At 32.1% G+C, this 18,554-nt stretch overlaps 1 protein-coding gene across 1 annotated transcript; it reads left to right on the top strand.

The window, feature by feature from the left end:
- The first annotated feature begins 5,259 nt into the window (after positions 1–5,259).
- Positions 5,260–8,075, top strand: LOC131647112 (uncharacterized). Its single transcript, XM_058917023.1, has 8 exons — positions 5,260–5,581; positions 5,690–5,798; positions 5,922–6,037; positions 6,121–6,240; positions 6,386–6,475; positions 6,647–6,786; positions 7,319–7,577; positions 7,718–8,075. Exons 1-8 carry the CDS (start codon positions 5,378–5,380, stop codon positions 7,868–7,870), a joined length of 1,191 nt encoding a protein of 396 aa, XP_058773006.1. The 5' UTR covers positions 5,260–5,377; the 3' UTR covers positions 7,871–8,075.
- The last annotated feature ends 10,479 nt before the right edge of the window (positions 8,076–18,554 follow it).

Raw genomic sequence — 18,554 nt, 5'->3', positions numbered from 1 at the left:
GAACAATTATATCAATTTAGCTTTTAACAAAGTGTTGGATATTCAAAAAAGGATTGAAGACAAACTATAGGTTTTTGGGATAAATTAAGGCTAGAATGGGTAAGACACTTAAACTACTTCTTGACTAGGGTCGAACCCTACATCAATTATCAAAAGGGTCTCATGAATGAAAAATTGGAAAAACTTTGTGGATTAGGGAACACGACGAATAAGCGTGCTACAAAGAGGGACTTCAACTGATGCCAAGACGAATGAGAAGGTCTCATGAATGATAAATTTGAAAATTTTTCTTAGTCGAAAGACTCCTCAGAATCTAAAATGTTATGAAATTCTTTTATGGTAAATAACAATTTGTGTTCTAATAAAATGTTATGAAATTATGATCTAGTTTGTTTAATCACATTTTGATCCACGTTCTTGTCTAATCTCTTAACTAACTATAATGTTTCAATTAAGTCATGTTTCAATTAAATCCCTTAGTTGAGTTCCTAACTCACTATTTTGACTTTTGTCATGGTATCATACCACATCATTACAAATTAATCTTTTTCCTCTAATATTTAATGAAAAGGACCACCTTAACTAATGAAATGATATTTGAGGGATCATACAATAGAAAAAAGCAAAATGAATATTTGGGCAAGTTTGACAAGTGTCAGTCTCTCATGCATTATGCTATTTTTATTTATGCTATAAAAGGAAAGTTTTAATTAATATAATAGAATAGTTTTTATTAATATCTTTAATTAATTTTTTATTATTCAATATTTAATTAATTATAATGACCAAATAAATTTATAGAACAATTCAATAGTTGCCTTGAGAGATGTAGAGTCTTTTTTCTGATTGGTCAGTTATATTTTTTGGGGTAAAACAAGTACTAAAAATGTTAACCCTACTAATTATTTTTTTGTACGGATATTTATTGCTTCTTTTGTTTTCAATGTTAAACTTTTCATATCATGTGCTCATATGCAATGTATCGATTCATTCTCCAACAAACATAAGCATGTTTATGGTGATTTCAAACATCACACATCTCCTATAAAATCCTATCTCTTATGCTATCACACCATTAAGCTTTTTGCATATCCTTTGGCTACTATCACACTCAGATTCTCTAATCCCTAATGTTAATGTTTTGTTTAGGTATGGTTTATTTGTTTATTGCTCTTTTAATTTATAGAGATGAAATTGATAAACCTTAACCCCTAATCTTTTTTCGTTATTTCCAATATCTCTTTGTTTCTGAGTTATTTGTCGTTTTCAATCCCTAATTTCTCTTCTTTTAGTTTCAATTTCAATATTGTCCCTGATTTCCAATTTCGCCGTCACTTTGCTAACTCGTGTTTTTATTTTTTTTTAGTGCAGGGTGTAGGAAGCACCGTTTTTAGATTCATTTAAAATAACGATATATTTGCTTTCATCAGGGCCGTCTTTGAGGGCGTGCAAAACGGGCTACCGCACAGGGCCTCACATTTTCTAAGGTTAAACGATAGCTGAACAGGGCCTCATAAAATATCTAGTAGGTTAAATGGGGAGTACATAGGGCCTCGATTAGTTTGTTATGGTTAAATTATGGCTAATCTACACAGGGCCTCCAGAAACTTGAGACGGCCTTGGCTTTCATGAATGCAATTTTTGGCGATGGATTCTAGTGTTGGAAATACTTGCTTTAATTTTGTATCTGCGAGGCTAGGCGGTTCGATCGTTATTATTGTTGGTTAGCAGGGTTGTTGATGGTTATTTATTGGTACTTCTATGGAGTTATTTGCTCGAATCGGGGGTATGAACCGACTTCAACAAACCTTTTTGATGCTACATACATCAACTGTCGTGTTAGATTATTTTTGTATCAGTCACCATGCGTCTTCTGCAGTAATTAGATATGAGAAGGCTCTTTATGTTGCATTTATTTGTTGCTTTTCTAGAGTGGATCTTAAGAGAAAGGAAGAGATGAATGGCCATGGTTCTGACTTTTGATGATTTTCCAATTTTTTTTTAATTATGTATGCTATTCAATTAGACATAAATGCACATCTGAATTAAGAGTTGACATGTGGGTAAATACACCATGTATTTGTTATAATGATTTATCTATTTTTTACAATATATGTAGTCTTCCTGTACTATATTCATTCTATTTGGTTAATATGTGTTATGCTTTTTTATAATTTTATTTAAATGCATCTGAAGAGTCATAGATGGGGTTGTAAAGAACTCAAAAGCTGATGATGTGGTTGTGTTTGTGGATTCATTTATTATTAAAGTTTTGTTAATATTTGTTTTTATGTTTTCTGCCCGGTGGATGGAATTGATGTAAAACTTACTAATGTTGTTGATGTAATTTTATGTTTTTTATGTACAATTTATCTATATTTTTATTTGGAATTTTTAATTCTCATAAATATATAAATTCACCTATTATAAAATTTTTTTATGACTTTCATGTTTAAATTACTAATGTAAGGTAAAATACTTGCACGAGATTGAATAATAATATGTAAGAACACAACAGGTAGATTTATTTATTTATGAGCATGATCGATTTATCTATTTAGATATGACATTTGAAATGATAAAAAAAAATTATTTGGCATGTTTTGATTTAGTTAGAACTTTACTGATATATAATCTTTGACACTAAATAGTAAACAACTTTTTTAATATACACTAATGTAGAGTTAGAATTAGAAATTAATTACAGTAAAAACTTAGATTATAAATAATTATTTATTATAAATGATAAACAAATAATGGAGTTTAAATTTTTTACTTAGATATTCGTTAACAAAATACGACAAATAGAGTTTATTGTTATTTTAATTTTTACTTGTATTGTATGAATTCAAAATAAGAAGTTTTATATTAATTTTTATATTAATATGACATTAATGACAAAGTTGAATTTAAAAAGATAGATAATTATTTATGATAAATAGGAAGAAATTTATTTTTTGCTTTTATGCACTAATCATAGAGTTTTAATTTAATTAGATAGATAATCATTGAATAATAAATTTTATGTTGCATATTTTTAATGACATTTTTTTATGATATATCATTAATAAAAATTTATTATATGTTTAGTTTATAATTTTATGTGGATTAAAAATAAAAGTTCTAATATTTTAGGAGATTGAAAACATATTTTATTTTCATTACATATTAGAAATGTTTGCGCATAATTCACCAGAATTCGTACGATCGCATGTGTATTCATACCAAAATCTATTCGAACCCACGGGTTATTGCAATTATTGTGCAATTAAAGAAAATAAAAGTAAATATATTTTAAAAAATATATGAATTCGAATACGGACAAAACATATTTATTTATGTTATTAATATTTAATTATATAATTAATATAATATTTTAAAATATTATGTTATTAGTTGATATTTATAAAACTAACTGATTGCATAAATATTTTTATAAATAATGTCAAAACAAATTTAATATTTACATATTGGTAAATATACGGTTGATCCAAATATTTGTATAAATGGAAAAACTATATTTATGCTCCAAATATAAATAAAAATATGTTTTCTTTTAAAAATAATAAACTTTCTTGGTTAAATAATTTTGTCTTTTTTTATTCTTATTACATTTTAGAAACATAAGCGCGTAACACACCAGTATCCATACGAACGCACAAGTATCCTTACTAGAATTCGTGCGAACCAACAAGTTATTTTATTTTTTTTGTATAAATTAAAGAAAATAAAAATAAAAATATTTTAAATAATGTATGAATCCAAACACGAGCAAAATGTATTTATTATGTTACATACGAGAAAATATACGGTTGATCCAAATATATGTATATATGGACAAATTATATTTATGCTCTAAATGTAAATAAATAAAAAATATTTTTTTAAATAATAAATTTTTTTGGTTAAACATTTTTCTAGATCATAATTCGTGCGAACCTACGGGTTATTACATTTTTTTTTGTACAATTGAAAAAAATAATAATAAAAATATTTAAAATAATATATGAATTCAAACACAAGAAAAATGTATTTTTTTTTAATTATTTATGTTAGTAATATTTTTATTTTGAAATTGTTTTTAACTTAAGATAAAATATTTTTTAAGATAATATATGGAAAATTAAAATCATACAATATAATAAAGCAAAATGAGAATTTGGGCAAGTTTGTCAAGTGTTAATATTTTAGACACGTTACTATTTTAAAATTTCTATTTTAGGTAATCTTACTATATTTATCATAGGATGACTGGACTCATTTCCCATGCTAATAAGTTAGACATGTGAAAATAAAGCTTAAAATTTTTGTTTTCCCACCTTTTTATGATGAAGAGCATGAGACTATCTTAGATATTTGGATTTTATTTACTTTTTAAAATATAAAATTGTCACATTTATTTATTAAATTTAAAGTTTTGTTATTTAGGCGGGGAAGGATGAGTTATATCGAATTTGTAATCACAGTATTATTTGAAGTTGAACCATTGTATTATTTATTCTTAATACTTTTGAAATATTTTTTAATTAAAAAATAAAAAATTAAATTAAATACATTCTCACATTCATTATGAATATTTTTAAAACACATCATTTATTTAATATATGATGATAATATCTTTATTTAATTTTCAAAATTATATGAGCTTTTATTCCAATTATAATAATCAAATATTATAAGAGAATAAAATATTTACTGTACTAATTATTAAAACCCTATCTTACTAATTTACTATAGTCTTTGTATGTTTTAAAACTTGAATTTCTATTTAAAAGATAATGCATTAAAATTTCTAATATAATATAATTTTCTAAATATTTGTTAACTATAAATTTTATATCAGTTGAATAAATTTATAATAAATAATAAATTTAAATTATGAGTGTTTTTCGAATATTTTATTTACTTAAAAAATATTTAACACGTGCCTTGCACGAGTCTAACTACTAGTTAATATATAATATTATCAGTTAAATGAGTAATGTAAAATTATAAATTAAATTAAGGACTTTATAACTAATTAAATCTTCTCTATTTAATTTACTATTACTCTATTTTAAAAATCATTTGAATTTTTTTTTATGAGAAAAAGGGATATGACATGACAAGTGTAAAAATTTTGATTGGATGTATGTGTAAAATTTATTTACACGATCAGTGCACTACCTTTAAACTCTTTTTTTTATTTATGTATAGTTTTGTTTAAGTAGCCTAATTAATCGATAAGAATTTTGAAAAAGTTAAACTCAAACCTAAAATTAATGAGAGGCCATAGTCTAATTTAGATATTGGTTTTGTTTAGCAGGGTTTTGGCAAAGCCTAGTGAACCCTTCTTTCCATTCTTCCAATTGCAACTCAACAAACAAACAGCGAAACCATGTCGAGCCACGAACCCTCTCCTTCTCCAAAGATTCTTCTAGCAAAGCCAGGCCTCGTCACCGGAACTCCCTCCGCCGGTAAATTCGGCCGTGGCGCCACCGCCGAAGAAGATTCTACTCAACTCCGTTCCCGTCTTCCTTCCGTCGCATCCCTCAACCTTCTCTCCGATTCATGGGATTTCCACTTCGATCGCTTCCTCCCCGTAAGTAACACTCCCCCTTCACTTCTACTATCAATTGTTTTCGCTCCAATTGCTTTAAATTTCAACAATGAAATATGTAATTTCAATTGTATTTTTGAAACGGTGCAGTTTTTGACTGAGAATACTGATTTCACTGTCATTGGAGTTATTGGATCACCAGGTGTTGGAAAATCTACTATTATGAATCAACTATATGGTTTTGATTCAAGCTCTCCTGGTAATAATAGTTTTAATTTCTTTTTAGAACCACACTTGTGATCATGTTTAGTGTCGTGCAGTGTGTCGTTCTTTAGAGTTTAAAACTTTGATTTTTGATTGATATTATCTTATGATTCTACAGGGATGCTACCTCCTTTTACCATACAATCTGAAGAGATTAGAGTTATGGCAAGACATTGTTCTGTTGGCATTGAACCAAGGATATCTTCTGAACGCATTATTCTTCTCGACACTCAGGTTCTCATTCTCACAATAAATAATTAAACTTCATTCTTCAAATCATTTCTATTTGTGCACTTATAGAACTATTTTATTTGTAGCCTGTATTTAGTGCTTCTGTTTTAACCGAGATGATGAGACCGGACGGTTCTTCGACAATTTCTGTGCTGAGTAGAGAATCTTTGTCGGCTGAATTGGCTCATGAACTTATGGGTATTCAGGTAAATAGCGACTCTCGAGCAGAGATATGTTTTCAATAAAAAATACTCCATAATTTTGTGTATAAATTTTTTCTAGCATTTTTGCAAATTTTTGCCGTGGCTGATGCATTTTGTTGTGTGCGGATGCTGCAAAGTGTCGTTTTAGCTTGCTGTTTTTCTAGCATCCATATGTCATATTCTGCTGGTGGTATCGGAGGGAGTTGATGATGATAGCTTGTGGCATTTGATGTCTACGGTATGTGCTTTGGTCATAGTTTTTTCTGTGATATTTTTTGCATATGCTTCTACTGTGTTCAGTATCTGTATTGCTCAATTTATGGTGATAAACCTTTTTTTTTATTAGTAAAAGGAGAATTATGGTGTTAACCCTATAGATGTATTAAAAAGGACCGACTGTGTTGTGTAGGTTGACTTGTTGAAGCATGGCATTTCAGACCCATCCATGATGGGTTCATCCCTTTCGCAGAACTCTAACTCAGGGCATGATAAGGATAACAAAGTTTCTGAGTGTCAATACATGGCTACTCCTGTTTTTGTACATACCAAGTAAGAAATTTCTTTTCACCTTAACATATCTGTTTTATTGTATCAAATGCTGTAATTATTGTAATAATCCAAGATAAATTCTAAGTTGCATCGAAATTTCACCAAACTGTTTGGATCTTGTGATTAGTTATTTATATAAACAAAGGGAAATTCTTGAGAACTAATTAAATATATATAAGATAGTCGAGCACTGAAATTTACGGAAGATTTTCAATGATGAGGTGTAGTACTGACTATTAGTAAAAGAAGTTTAATTGCAAAATGACCCAAATATAAAGCCACTCGATACTAAGCATTAGTCTAATTGTACATAATGGATGCTTTCTTCAGACTGAGAATCCCTAGAATGAACTTCTGTGCGTTATAATGTTTATCTTTGGTGTTTCCATGACATTTAGTTGAACTCAATATAAAAGTTTGCAATCTTGTTGTATTTTTATCACAGTTCAGCCTTGTATCCACTTCTTTCTCTCCAACTGAAATAATCTGTATGATGAAGTACTTATTTTTGTACCTTTTTTTACTTGTTCAGGTTACAAGATCAAGAGTTGACTCCTAAAAATAGTTTGCAGCTGAAGAAGGCACTCAAGCAGTATCTCAAGCCAACCTCTTTTATTAAAGAAAATGCTAGAAACAAACCCAGCGAGCATCTTTCATCTTCTATGGTTCAAGTCACTCACTCTGATTCTGACACACCAAAGTTGTTTACAATCCCATTAAAGAAAAAAGAGGAAAATCCAAGAGCTCAGAACGAGAGTTACATATCTGCACTATGGAAATTAAGGGATCAGGTCGCTTTTCTCTCCACGCGCACACACACACATGCGTGCTCTGACACATGCTCACACGCGTGCTCACACACAATTGATCTGTTAGTTTTAATAATCAACAAAGTTTAGGACTCATTGTGATATGGTTACATGTTTTTCAGATTTTATCCATGAAGTCGCCATCATTCAGGAGACCCGTGTCTGAGCGTGAATGGTTGAAAAATTCAGCCAAGATTTGGGAACAGGTTAAAAACTCCCCAACGATATTTGAGTACTACAAGACTCTTCAACATTCTGGCATGTACAGGACTTAGAAATTTAATTAAGGTAGAAGTATTCAAGACAGTCTCCAATTTTGTTTTAAGATGCATAGTATTCAAGACAGTCTCCAATTTTGTTTTAAGATGCATAGTTATCACATTCTTTTATTTATTTCATTTGTGGCACCGATTTTGTAGCTGGTAAGTACAATTTCTGTAAGCTATAGCAATGCTAATTTTATTGTGTTCTGCTCATTAATTTACGAATAATGAGTGCATTAGTTATAAAACAAACACATAATGAAGTGTATTTATTTTAGTGTTTTGCTAGCTTGATCAATTGGAGCTTAGGTTAGATCTTGTTTTTCTTTTGCGGCCTGGCTTTTGTTAGCTTGAACAACTGGAGCCTTGGCTGGTTCCTGCTGGAGCTTCTTATGCTAGCATGTAACCATGGGAGCCTTGCTCGTCTTCTCAAAAGGAGCCTTGCTGGTCTTCTCAAAATCCCTCTATGCTAGCATATGACCATGGGAGAGTTTAAGATCCCTCTATGCAAAATCCAAAACATAAATACTTTACCAATACTGAGTTTCAATCTCAACTTTCTCTAAAAGAAACCGGAAGTGCAATATTTTTTTACCATAAAAATGTGGCTTAGTTTCTTTCCTTTAACATTTTTAATTATTTATTACAACTCTTTCTTCTGTCACAAAGTGATACTAATATTTAAAAGTAACAAAAAAGATGATTAAAATGGATTGCCTTTTGCTAAACAATCTAATTTGTACATATATTAGTTTTGGGAATGTTCATGAGAGCAATGGGTGTCTCAAATCTGCTGACTAAAACCTTCTCAACGCACAAATTATATCAATTTGAATTATACATAGTTTAAGTTCAACTTATTTATTTAACGAACTTAATTTTTAGTTCATATTCAATTCATTTGGTTCATAAATCTAGTTTAACGATTTAGTTGTCAAATTGAATTTCGAACTATGTTCGAGTTGATTTGATTCATTGTCTGATTTAACCACCACCAATAGTACTACTTAATCAAATATAGATTTAATTTGTCAAAAAAAATCAATATTGATTTAACGAATTTATGTAATTTTAAGACAAGGATAGATTTTAGGAAAATAATGTGTTTATTAGAATTTGCTATTATTATTATTATTGCTATTATTATTATTATTATTGCTATTATTATTATTATTATTATTATTATTGCTATTATTATTATTATTATTGCTATTATTATTATTATTATTATTGCTATTATTATTATTATTATTATTATTGCTATTATTATTATTATTATTATTATTATTATTATTGATATTATTATTATTATTATTATTATTATTATTATTGCTATTATTATTATTATTGCTATTATTATTATTATTATTATTATTATTATTATTGCTATTATTATTATTATTGCTATTATTATTATTATTGTTATTATTATTATTATTATTATTATTATTATTATTATTATTGCTATTATTATTATTATTGCTATTATTATTATTATTATTATTATTATTGCTATTATTATTATTATTATTGCTATTATTATTGCTATTATTATTATTATTATTGCTATTATTATTATTATTGCTATTATTATTATTATTGCTATTATTATTATTGTTGCTATTATTATTATTATTATTGCTATTATTATTATTGCTATTATTATTATTATTATTATTGCTATTATTATTATTATTGCTATTATTATTATTGCTATTATTATTATAAGTATTATTATTATTATTATTATTATTATTATTATTTTTGAAACAAATTATATTCATTGATCCAAAAAACGATTACAACCAAGGCGATCAAAGATCCAGCCAGCAAGCAAAACTATCTAAACCACTCAAGGCATCACCAAATTAGCTATGTGATGTCTTAGTTTTGGCTTAGTCCAAACTCTATTAACAATAATCTCTATGATTCTATCTCTTATGTCCACATTGTGAGGTGTAGTATTAAAACAAATCTTGTTTCTATGAATCCAACACTCATATACGGATTCAGCAAAGGCACATTTGAGAAGGCGGGCCCGCCATCCTTTGCCTTTACATCTGCTAGTGACCCACTGCAGTTCCTCAGTCCAGTTTTTTGGGGGATGCTGAACTTCTAGCCACTGTAACACTTTGCTCCAAATTTTATTCATAATAGGGCATTCAAAAAGGAGGTGGTTTAATGTTTCTGGATTGCGACAGAAACAACATATGTCCTCATTAATCATATTAAACCGTTTCAATCGATCTTTGGTAGCCAAACTGTTATGGCAGGCCATCCAGGTAATAAATAATGCACGCGGTCTCGCATAATTGTTGCACATCAGCTTGTACCACTCGACATTTTGTTGGTCACCTAGCATGCTCAAGTACACCTGTTTTGATTGGAAATTTGTAACCTGCCACAACTGTAATTGGGTTAGATGCTGCCTGTGTTTTAGAATGTTTTTCAATATCCAGGAACAATTGGTTTTGATAGGCACAGTCTCAAGGATATCTCTTTTTATGTAGTAGCAGTTTACCCACCGAATCCACATGCTGTCCTTCTTGCCACTAAGGTTCCAAAGAAGTTTAATCATGCATGTTTTATTCCACTCTTCCAGCGAGATCAGCCCGAGACCTCCACCATTTTTTGGTCTGCAAATCTTGTGCCAAGCTACCGGTGACTTCCTTGTAATAGTATCACTACCACTCCAAAGAAAAGTGCGACACAATGCCTCAATTTTGTGTATGATTTTTTTAGGGAGAGGGAGGCATTGCATCCAATAATTGGTAGTTGCATACAGAATGCTCTTAATCAGTTGTAACCTTCCAGCAAAACTTAGGAGTTTGGAACTCCAATGTCTAATACGAGCTACTAGTTTATCCACTAAAATATGGCAGTGAGTAATGGATAATTTCCTGCTAGTAAGGGGAATACCAAGATACCTGAAGGGAAGACTGCCTTCTTGGAACTTGGTGAGATTCTGAATAGCAAGTCTAGTCTCGTCGTCCACGCTGCCAAAGTAAACCTGACATTTGGCTGGATTCACCACAAGGCCAGTAGATTGGGAGAACTCCTCAAAAGCCTACATTGCAATAGCCACAGATTTCGTATCGCCTCTGGTAAAAATCAACAAATCATCAGCAAAGCTCAGATTAAAAATACCAAGTTTTTCACATCTAGAATGAAACTTGAACTCAGGATTTCTTTTAAGCCTTTGGAGCAGTCTACTCAAATATTCCATAATGATTACAAAGAGGAGCGGGGAGAGGGGGTCCCCTTGTCTCAGACCTCTTTTGGCTTTAAGCAAGCTAGTGTGATGACCATTGACTCTGAACCTGTACGCAACCGTAGTGACTGTTAGCATAGTCCATCTGATAAATTTGTGTGGAAAATTTAACTCTTTTAGGACTGTTTCTAGAGCTTGCCAATCGACTGTATCATACGCTTTTTGAATATCCATTTGGATCATACATCTAGGAACACCGCCTTTCGTAGCATAACCCTTTAGGAGCTCATATGCTAGCAAAATATGGTCTTGAATCACCTGCCCTGGAACAAAAGCAGCCTGATTCCTATCAATGATGTGAGTCAGCACCTTCCCTAGCCTGCAAGTAAAGATTTTAGAGATAATTTTATAAAACACAGTGCAACAGGATATAGGCCTATATTCCTTGATAGAACTAGCAACCGTAGTCTTTGGAATGAGAGTCACTAAAGAGGTGTTGATGGGATAGTACAAGTATTCCTTATCAAAAAATTCATGTACCGCTCTGCTCACATCCTCTTTAACGATTGGCCAGACAGATTTATAAAATTTCGCACCAAATCCATCTATCCCGGGGGCAGTAATATCATCAATACTCCATAGGGCATTAGTAATTTCCTTCTCACTGATTTGGGAAATTAAGGATATTTGTTGTTCTCGAGTAATTTGGGCTCCATTCCTCAAAGCCACAATGTTAACACCTTTTAGCTTCTTTGCTGCACTTCCCATCAAGTTATTATAAAAACTAAGAACCTCAGCTTCAATGTCTCCTTGATCAGTAATAATTCTACCATCCGCTGTATGCAGTTGATGGATAGTGGTCTGGTTATGCTTCGCTTTCAGGGTAGCATGGAAAAACACATTGTTTCCATCTCCCTCATGAAGCCATTTCAACTTGGTGTGTTGCCTTAGAGTTTGTTCTTCCAAAATGCTTAAATTGAGAACAGCCTCAGTACAACTCTTTACCTTCTCAATTTTCTGCCTGCTAAACCTGTCCAAATTCAAGTCATTTTGAGCCTCCTCTAAATCTGTCCTAGCCTTAGCCAGCTGCAAGTGGACCAAATTTATGTGCTTGCTCATATTCCTAACAGTGGGTTGTAGTCTATGTAACTTCTTCCAGAGGATCTGCATAGCTGTACCATGGCAAGGTTGATTCCAACTCTTAGCAATATTGTCTTGATAACCATCCAAGGTAGTTATTGCATTTTGAAATTTAAAATAGCTGTGCCTGCTCAATCTATTCTCCGGCTTCTGGAGGCAGAGGAGCGCATGATCAGAAACTCCTTGCCCAAGAATGTTCAGAATAGTATCATTGTGTAAAGTATGCCATTGGACATTCCCGATTACTCTGTCAATTCTGGAATAAATGGTATTGGCTACCTGTTTATTGGTTCATGTGAAATAATCCCCAGAACTTTCCTTGTCAAACAAGCCAGCTTCCTCCATCATGTTGGTAAGGTCAATGTATTCCGCTTCGTGGACAGCAGATCCCCCAATTCTATCTTGAGCTAAAAGAACATTGTTATAATCTCCCATTAGGAACCAAGGGCCTTGAACATTCTTCTGCAGTGTCCCTATATCATGCCAAAGAACTTTCCGTTGGTCAGGTCTGTTAGAAGCATATATAGCAGTGCACCAAGTTTTCTCATTGTCAAGGAGATTTGTATAAAAGAAGTGTATCCTCTGGGCTGTACAATCTAGATAAGTAACTTTTATTCGGCCAGGGTCCCAAAGAACCCAGATTCTGCCATGCATGCTTGGTGTAGTTGTCAATATAGTTCCACTTCATACCAATTTTATTCCTGATAGCAGCCGCTTTAGGGGCTTTGACTCTGGTTTCTAAAATAATAGCTAGCATAGGTTGCAATTTATGGAGACGGGAGCTAATCTCCTTGCATTTACCCGGGTTATTTAACCCCCTAACATTCCACGAGATAATCATGTACCTGTATCCGCTATCACTCGTGGCTCACTCACCCCTAGTGATTCAAATACATTCTGACAGATTATAACATTCTCAACATTAGGGAATACCTGCCCTTTGCCCTTGGTACTACTCTTCACCATGCTCCATGTGGTATCTTGGCTGCTAGTCAGATTTTCTGGTTGTTTCTCCTTAGGAGGATTTTGTGGAGTTCCCTCCTCTACAACTGGTATAGGTGGTTTCACTTGCCATTGTCTCACAACTTTCCGTGTACATTGGTGGCCTATTTGTTGACATTCATCACAATATTTCGGTTTCCATTCGAATTCCACTGCCTGGTTGATACGTTTCCCCTCATTATCCTTTATGATGATGCTCTCCTTTGGCTTCTGTGTGATATCCATTTCAACTAGAATACGTGCATATGGGACCCACAGTTTGCTAGCTGTGCATTCGTCAGTGAAAAGAGGGGTGCCAAGGGCACTCCCAATTTTGCTAAAGCTTTTAGGACCCCAGAGTGATAGTGGCAGGTTTGGTAGCTTAACCCAGATTGGTAGTGTTCTCATCATGTCTCTTTTAAAGTCAAAATCTGCAACCCATTCTTTGAGCACCATAGGGGAATTGCGAATCGAATATGGTCCTCCCGCCAGAATGGTGTCTTTATCATCATATGTGTGGAATCTCAGCAGAAAATAGCTTGTGTCATGGTAATAGATGTCAGGTTGTTTCACGTGATTCCAGCTTCGGCTCATAAATTGTTTGACAGCATTCATACTCAGATCCTTGCCTATCGCATACATGATAAGAGTCGTATCCCAAAATTTAATTTCTGATTCAACATCATCCTCATCAATCGCAACTTCATACTCACCTTCTACAACGTTCGGAGCTACAAACCCTATAGCCATTCCGTTTGTTGGTAATTTGTTTCCACTAATTACATCCACCCATAGTTTTGTGGGGGGTTGAATCACTGGATCCTCTGCCTTCTTCTTTGTTGTGTCTTCTACAGGTTTCTCAGTTACCTTTTCAGTCAGGACTTCACCCTGTTTGCCACCAGCGCTGCTTTCCCCTTCATCGCTCCGTGTCAGCGGTTGATTCACAAGAGAGGGCACCTTCTTTTTTGGCCGCCCCTCCCTCAAGCCATCGTTGAATCGGAACCCTAATCGGAAATCGTCACCGGAAATCGCACAAGTCAGAGAGAGAGAAAAACTTACATATGTCACCGGAACCTTCTTCTTCTTCTTCTTATTATTATTATTATTATTATTATTATTATTATTATTATTATTATTATTATTATTATTATTATTATTATTATTATTATTTATTATTATTATTATTATTTTTTATTATTATTATTATTATTATTACTATTATTACTATTATTATTATTATTATTATTATTATTATTATTATTATTATTATTATGTTGTGTTGTTGCTTATTTATTTGTATCATTTTAAAGGATACAAAAGTAAACAATAAAATATTTGTAAAATATTTATTAGCTTCCTTTTAGAAATCATGTTATACAAAAGTAAACAATATGTTATTTGTAAAAAAACCTATAAAAATTATGAAATCAAAATATAACAATAAAATATTTGTTAATATCATTACACGTAAATTTGTTAAAGAATCTTAATGACCATAATAAGTAGCAAAAGAAGAATGAAAATACAAGATGTGATACAACTAATGATGAAATAGCTTATATTATAACATCAATTTTAAAAAAGAAGTAAAAGGTTGGACCTGTAAAAGAATAAATAGGTTAGTTATAAAGTTAAAAGTGGTACTCGTATATAGCATAGTATGATAAAAAAACATATTAAAAAACTTCTTTTGATAAGAATAAACCAACATTGTCTAAAATTTATCCATAAGATTTTTTAATTGGCATAGTAAAATAAATAATAATTAGAAATTTTCGTCTCACCAATTTAAATAGTCGCGGTGATTATGACGGGAACAAAGACATTCTTACAACCCAACTGGTGTACGTTTCAGATTAGCTTTATTTTAGAAATCATGTCAGAGTTTGCCTACAAAAGTAAATAATATGTTATTTGTTGAAAAACTTATAAAAAGTTCATATTAATAGAGAATAAACAATTAAGAATTATGAACTCAAAATATAACAACAAAAGATTTGTTAATATCATTACACATAATTAAGTGGTAAATTTGTTAAAGAATCTTAATGACCATAATAAGTCATTTGAGTTGGTGCAACAAGCATGTCGAACTGGCACTCTAGGAGCGCCAAAGAAATCACCTATACGAGTTATTTGAGTTGTCAACGTTTGGTAACTCTGGGTCGAACTTTATATCAAGGGTCGTAATATGGTCCCAATTTGCTGCATAAGCAGATGAACCATTTCGTGATTACTTTCATCCATTTGTTGTCTCATGATTATAACAGAGTTCGTGGTGAAAGTCGGAATTGCTTGGGACGAAAAACCCTAAACTAGTTGGACGACCAAACTGGTTTCCTAAAGGACTCGACATATGGTAGGGTGAGAATGTCGACGCCGAATTTTCAGCAAACGTCGAATAACTGCCGTGTAGTCTTGCCATCATTGTTGTTGACATTCCATACACTTATTACTCACCAGTCATGGGCATAGTGAAACTAGGCATATATGGACTTTAGTGCTGGCCATAGTTGGCCTTGGAGTCACCGGTTGACTTGTTGTTGCTGGTGTGATGTGGGCTAAGGACGATGCAACCACTGAGCACAAACCAACTTCAGATGCCTGTGAAACAATGTTATTTCCTCGTGGGGGTTGTTCCCCATTTGGATTTGGATTTCTTGGATCACCCATTTTCTCCCACTTCTCAATCTCATGCACGAATTGAGGCGGACTCAACACAAACGTGTCTCACCAGGTGTGCCAATTTGTTTATCGCGAACAATCTCTAACCTCTTATTAAAGGTTACTTACATGACCGGCTACAAGAATCCTAGACTCTGTGTTGAGTTTTAATGTGAATTTGGTAACCAAGAAAGAATGGTATAACGAAGCGCAAAAGAACAAGACAATGGCAAAGAAAAAAGTAAATAAACAAAACAAAAGACTCAAATTGTAAAGACTGGAAATTGCTTTGAATTAAAATATTGGAAGAAAACATACATTTCAAACAGTGAACTCGCTTCTCTCTTAGATGCGGATAATTTGAGCGTAATATTTTGAATGTAATAAATTGTGACCTTCCAAAACGAATACAATAACTTGCTTAAATAGATAATACATAAAGGTAACCGTCGACAGTTACTAGCATCCCACGTTGGGATTTCATGTGAAAACTTCCCCACGTTTTGTTTTATGACTCATAGGCTGGAAACCTCCTATACCGCCATTTATCAAAGCATGTCGATAGTCGAAACAATATTCTTTAGTTGGCGTCTTAGACGACTAGTTCCTTGGGGGCATTATTTCCTCATATTTGTCGACAACCCCTTATGCCTCTCACATGAGGTCATCAATGGGCATTTTTTGATAAAAAATACTCTCTCCACTCGGGCTAGCTTATTTCTTGAGGCCCACTTCCTTAGTCGAAAATTGCTTGTTAACAAATGTATCTTGGTTGTAAGGATGGCAAGTAGACCCAAACCCGTGGGGCCCACCCGCACCCGAATCCGAGTCAACGGGTGAAATCCCGAGTTGACTGGGTTTAAGTTCGGGTTCGGGTGCCACCCGATTTTTCGGGTGCAGGTTTGGGTAGTGTGAAACCCACACCCAAAACTGGAATCACACCCGCTTATATATATATATATATAAATATATATATATATATATATATATATATATACATACTTTTTTTTTTGAAAAATTGTAGGAAAACTATATTTTATGTATTTTGTTGCGGGTTCCGGTTTGGGTGAAAAAACCCGAACCTAACGGGTGTGTGTGTTATTTTGCCACCCGAACAACTTTTGGGTTTGGGTTAGGGTGCTGATTTCGGGTGCGAGTTTGGGTGGTGTGAAACTCGACCCGACGCGACCCGTTGTCATCCCTACTTGGTTGACATCACAATCCGAGAGTACATCTAGTCCCCTTACAACATGTAAGAGATTTTGTTATTGTTAGGTCTTCCCAAACAAGACTCAAACCAAATTATCAAGAACAATCCTCTTGAAACTTGTTCCACAAGAAAAGAAAATAATCTTCCCTTTTCTTGTAACCTTATCTCTAACAATCCTAGATGACAAACAAGCACACATAATATCAAATAATCCTTGATACTTAGGAATTTTACACAATATTTGATGAATAATGATGTAGAGTAATTATCACTTTTATAATATTAAGTGATATATATCAAAGTAAATGGTCTTCGCTTCCAATAACAATAATTTAGCAACACTAAAGTGTTAGAATGCTCAAGAATTTTTCTGGTTTAAATGATAAGAAAGTATGCAAAAGTTTCTTGAATAATGTTTCAATTTTTGAAATGTGAATTTTGAAAGTCTTAGATTTTGATTGGAAGACGTAATTTGTAATTTGAAAATGCTGGTTTTATACGAGTAAGATAACTTTTAGGATCATGGTGATGTTCAGAAAAATATAATGAACAAATGCAAAGGTTAAATGAGAAGATTTCTTGAAGAGTAACCATGAAAATGTGTTTGAAAAAGCTACTATTTTTAAAAATGTTCAGGTGCAAATCAAATTGCATAGTGCAACGTTACACAAAATTTGAAAAACTTCATTAAGCAATCGATTCACATCATGTGCAAATTGATCTGCATAGAGAAAAATGAAAAATTTTAAATGCAAATAGATTGACATGCTCATTATGCTGAAAACTCTTAGGCATGACATAAGTGCAAATCGATTTGCATATAGTGAAATGAAATTTTGCCTAAGTATTTATGTCATAAGAAAATTAATGAGGTATGCGTTGCGTGTTTGATCATTGATCATCTAAAACTTTAGAAAAGGTAAATATTGTCATTATACCTTCTTGAAACTTAATTCCATTGAATTTGAAAGCCTTGAACATGATGCTTTATCTTGAGATTCATCTTTGCCTTCTTGATACTAAAAGCTCTGTCTTCATCAAAACATATTCAACATAAAGAAACTTGACATCACATTCTCCTCCTTTTTGATGATGACAAACATTCCTTTTGATGCTTTGTTATTTTTGAAACACCTCTTCTCCTAAGATGTATAACTCCTCTTTTATATATAAAACTTAGAGATATTTGAAGTTGATCATCTTGATGGATATGAAACATAAAAATATTTGGAGTTGATCATCTTCTTTAGTAATAATACCTTCAAAATTCAAAACAAGAAAATACACAAACATAACATTTTTCTGCTTCAACATAATATATAAATGCATTTTTGTAAACACTACGGAGTTGCATTTTTGAATAAAACATAACTACAAAGACCCTTTATTTATTTATACTTTACCTAGTAAAAATAAAAAAATAAAACCTTCAGATAAATGGCTTGTTCATACAAAATCATACGTGGCATACTCTGGTTGGTTACACTTAC

Source organism: Vicia villosa, linkage group LG2, assembly GCF_029867415.1.
Source record: "Vicia villosa cultivar HV-30 ecotype Madison, WI linkage group LG2, Vvil1.0, whole genome shotgun sequence".
Taxonomy (NCBI): Eukaryota; Viridiplantae; Streptophyta; class Magnoliopsida; order Fabales; family Fabaceae; genus Vicia; species Vicia villosa.
This window is presented reverse-complemented; position numbering and strand designations above follow the sequence as displayed.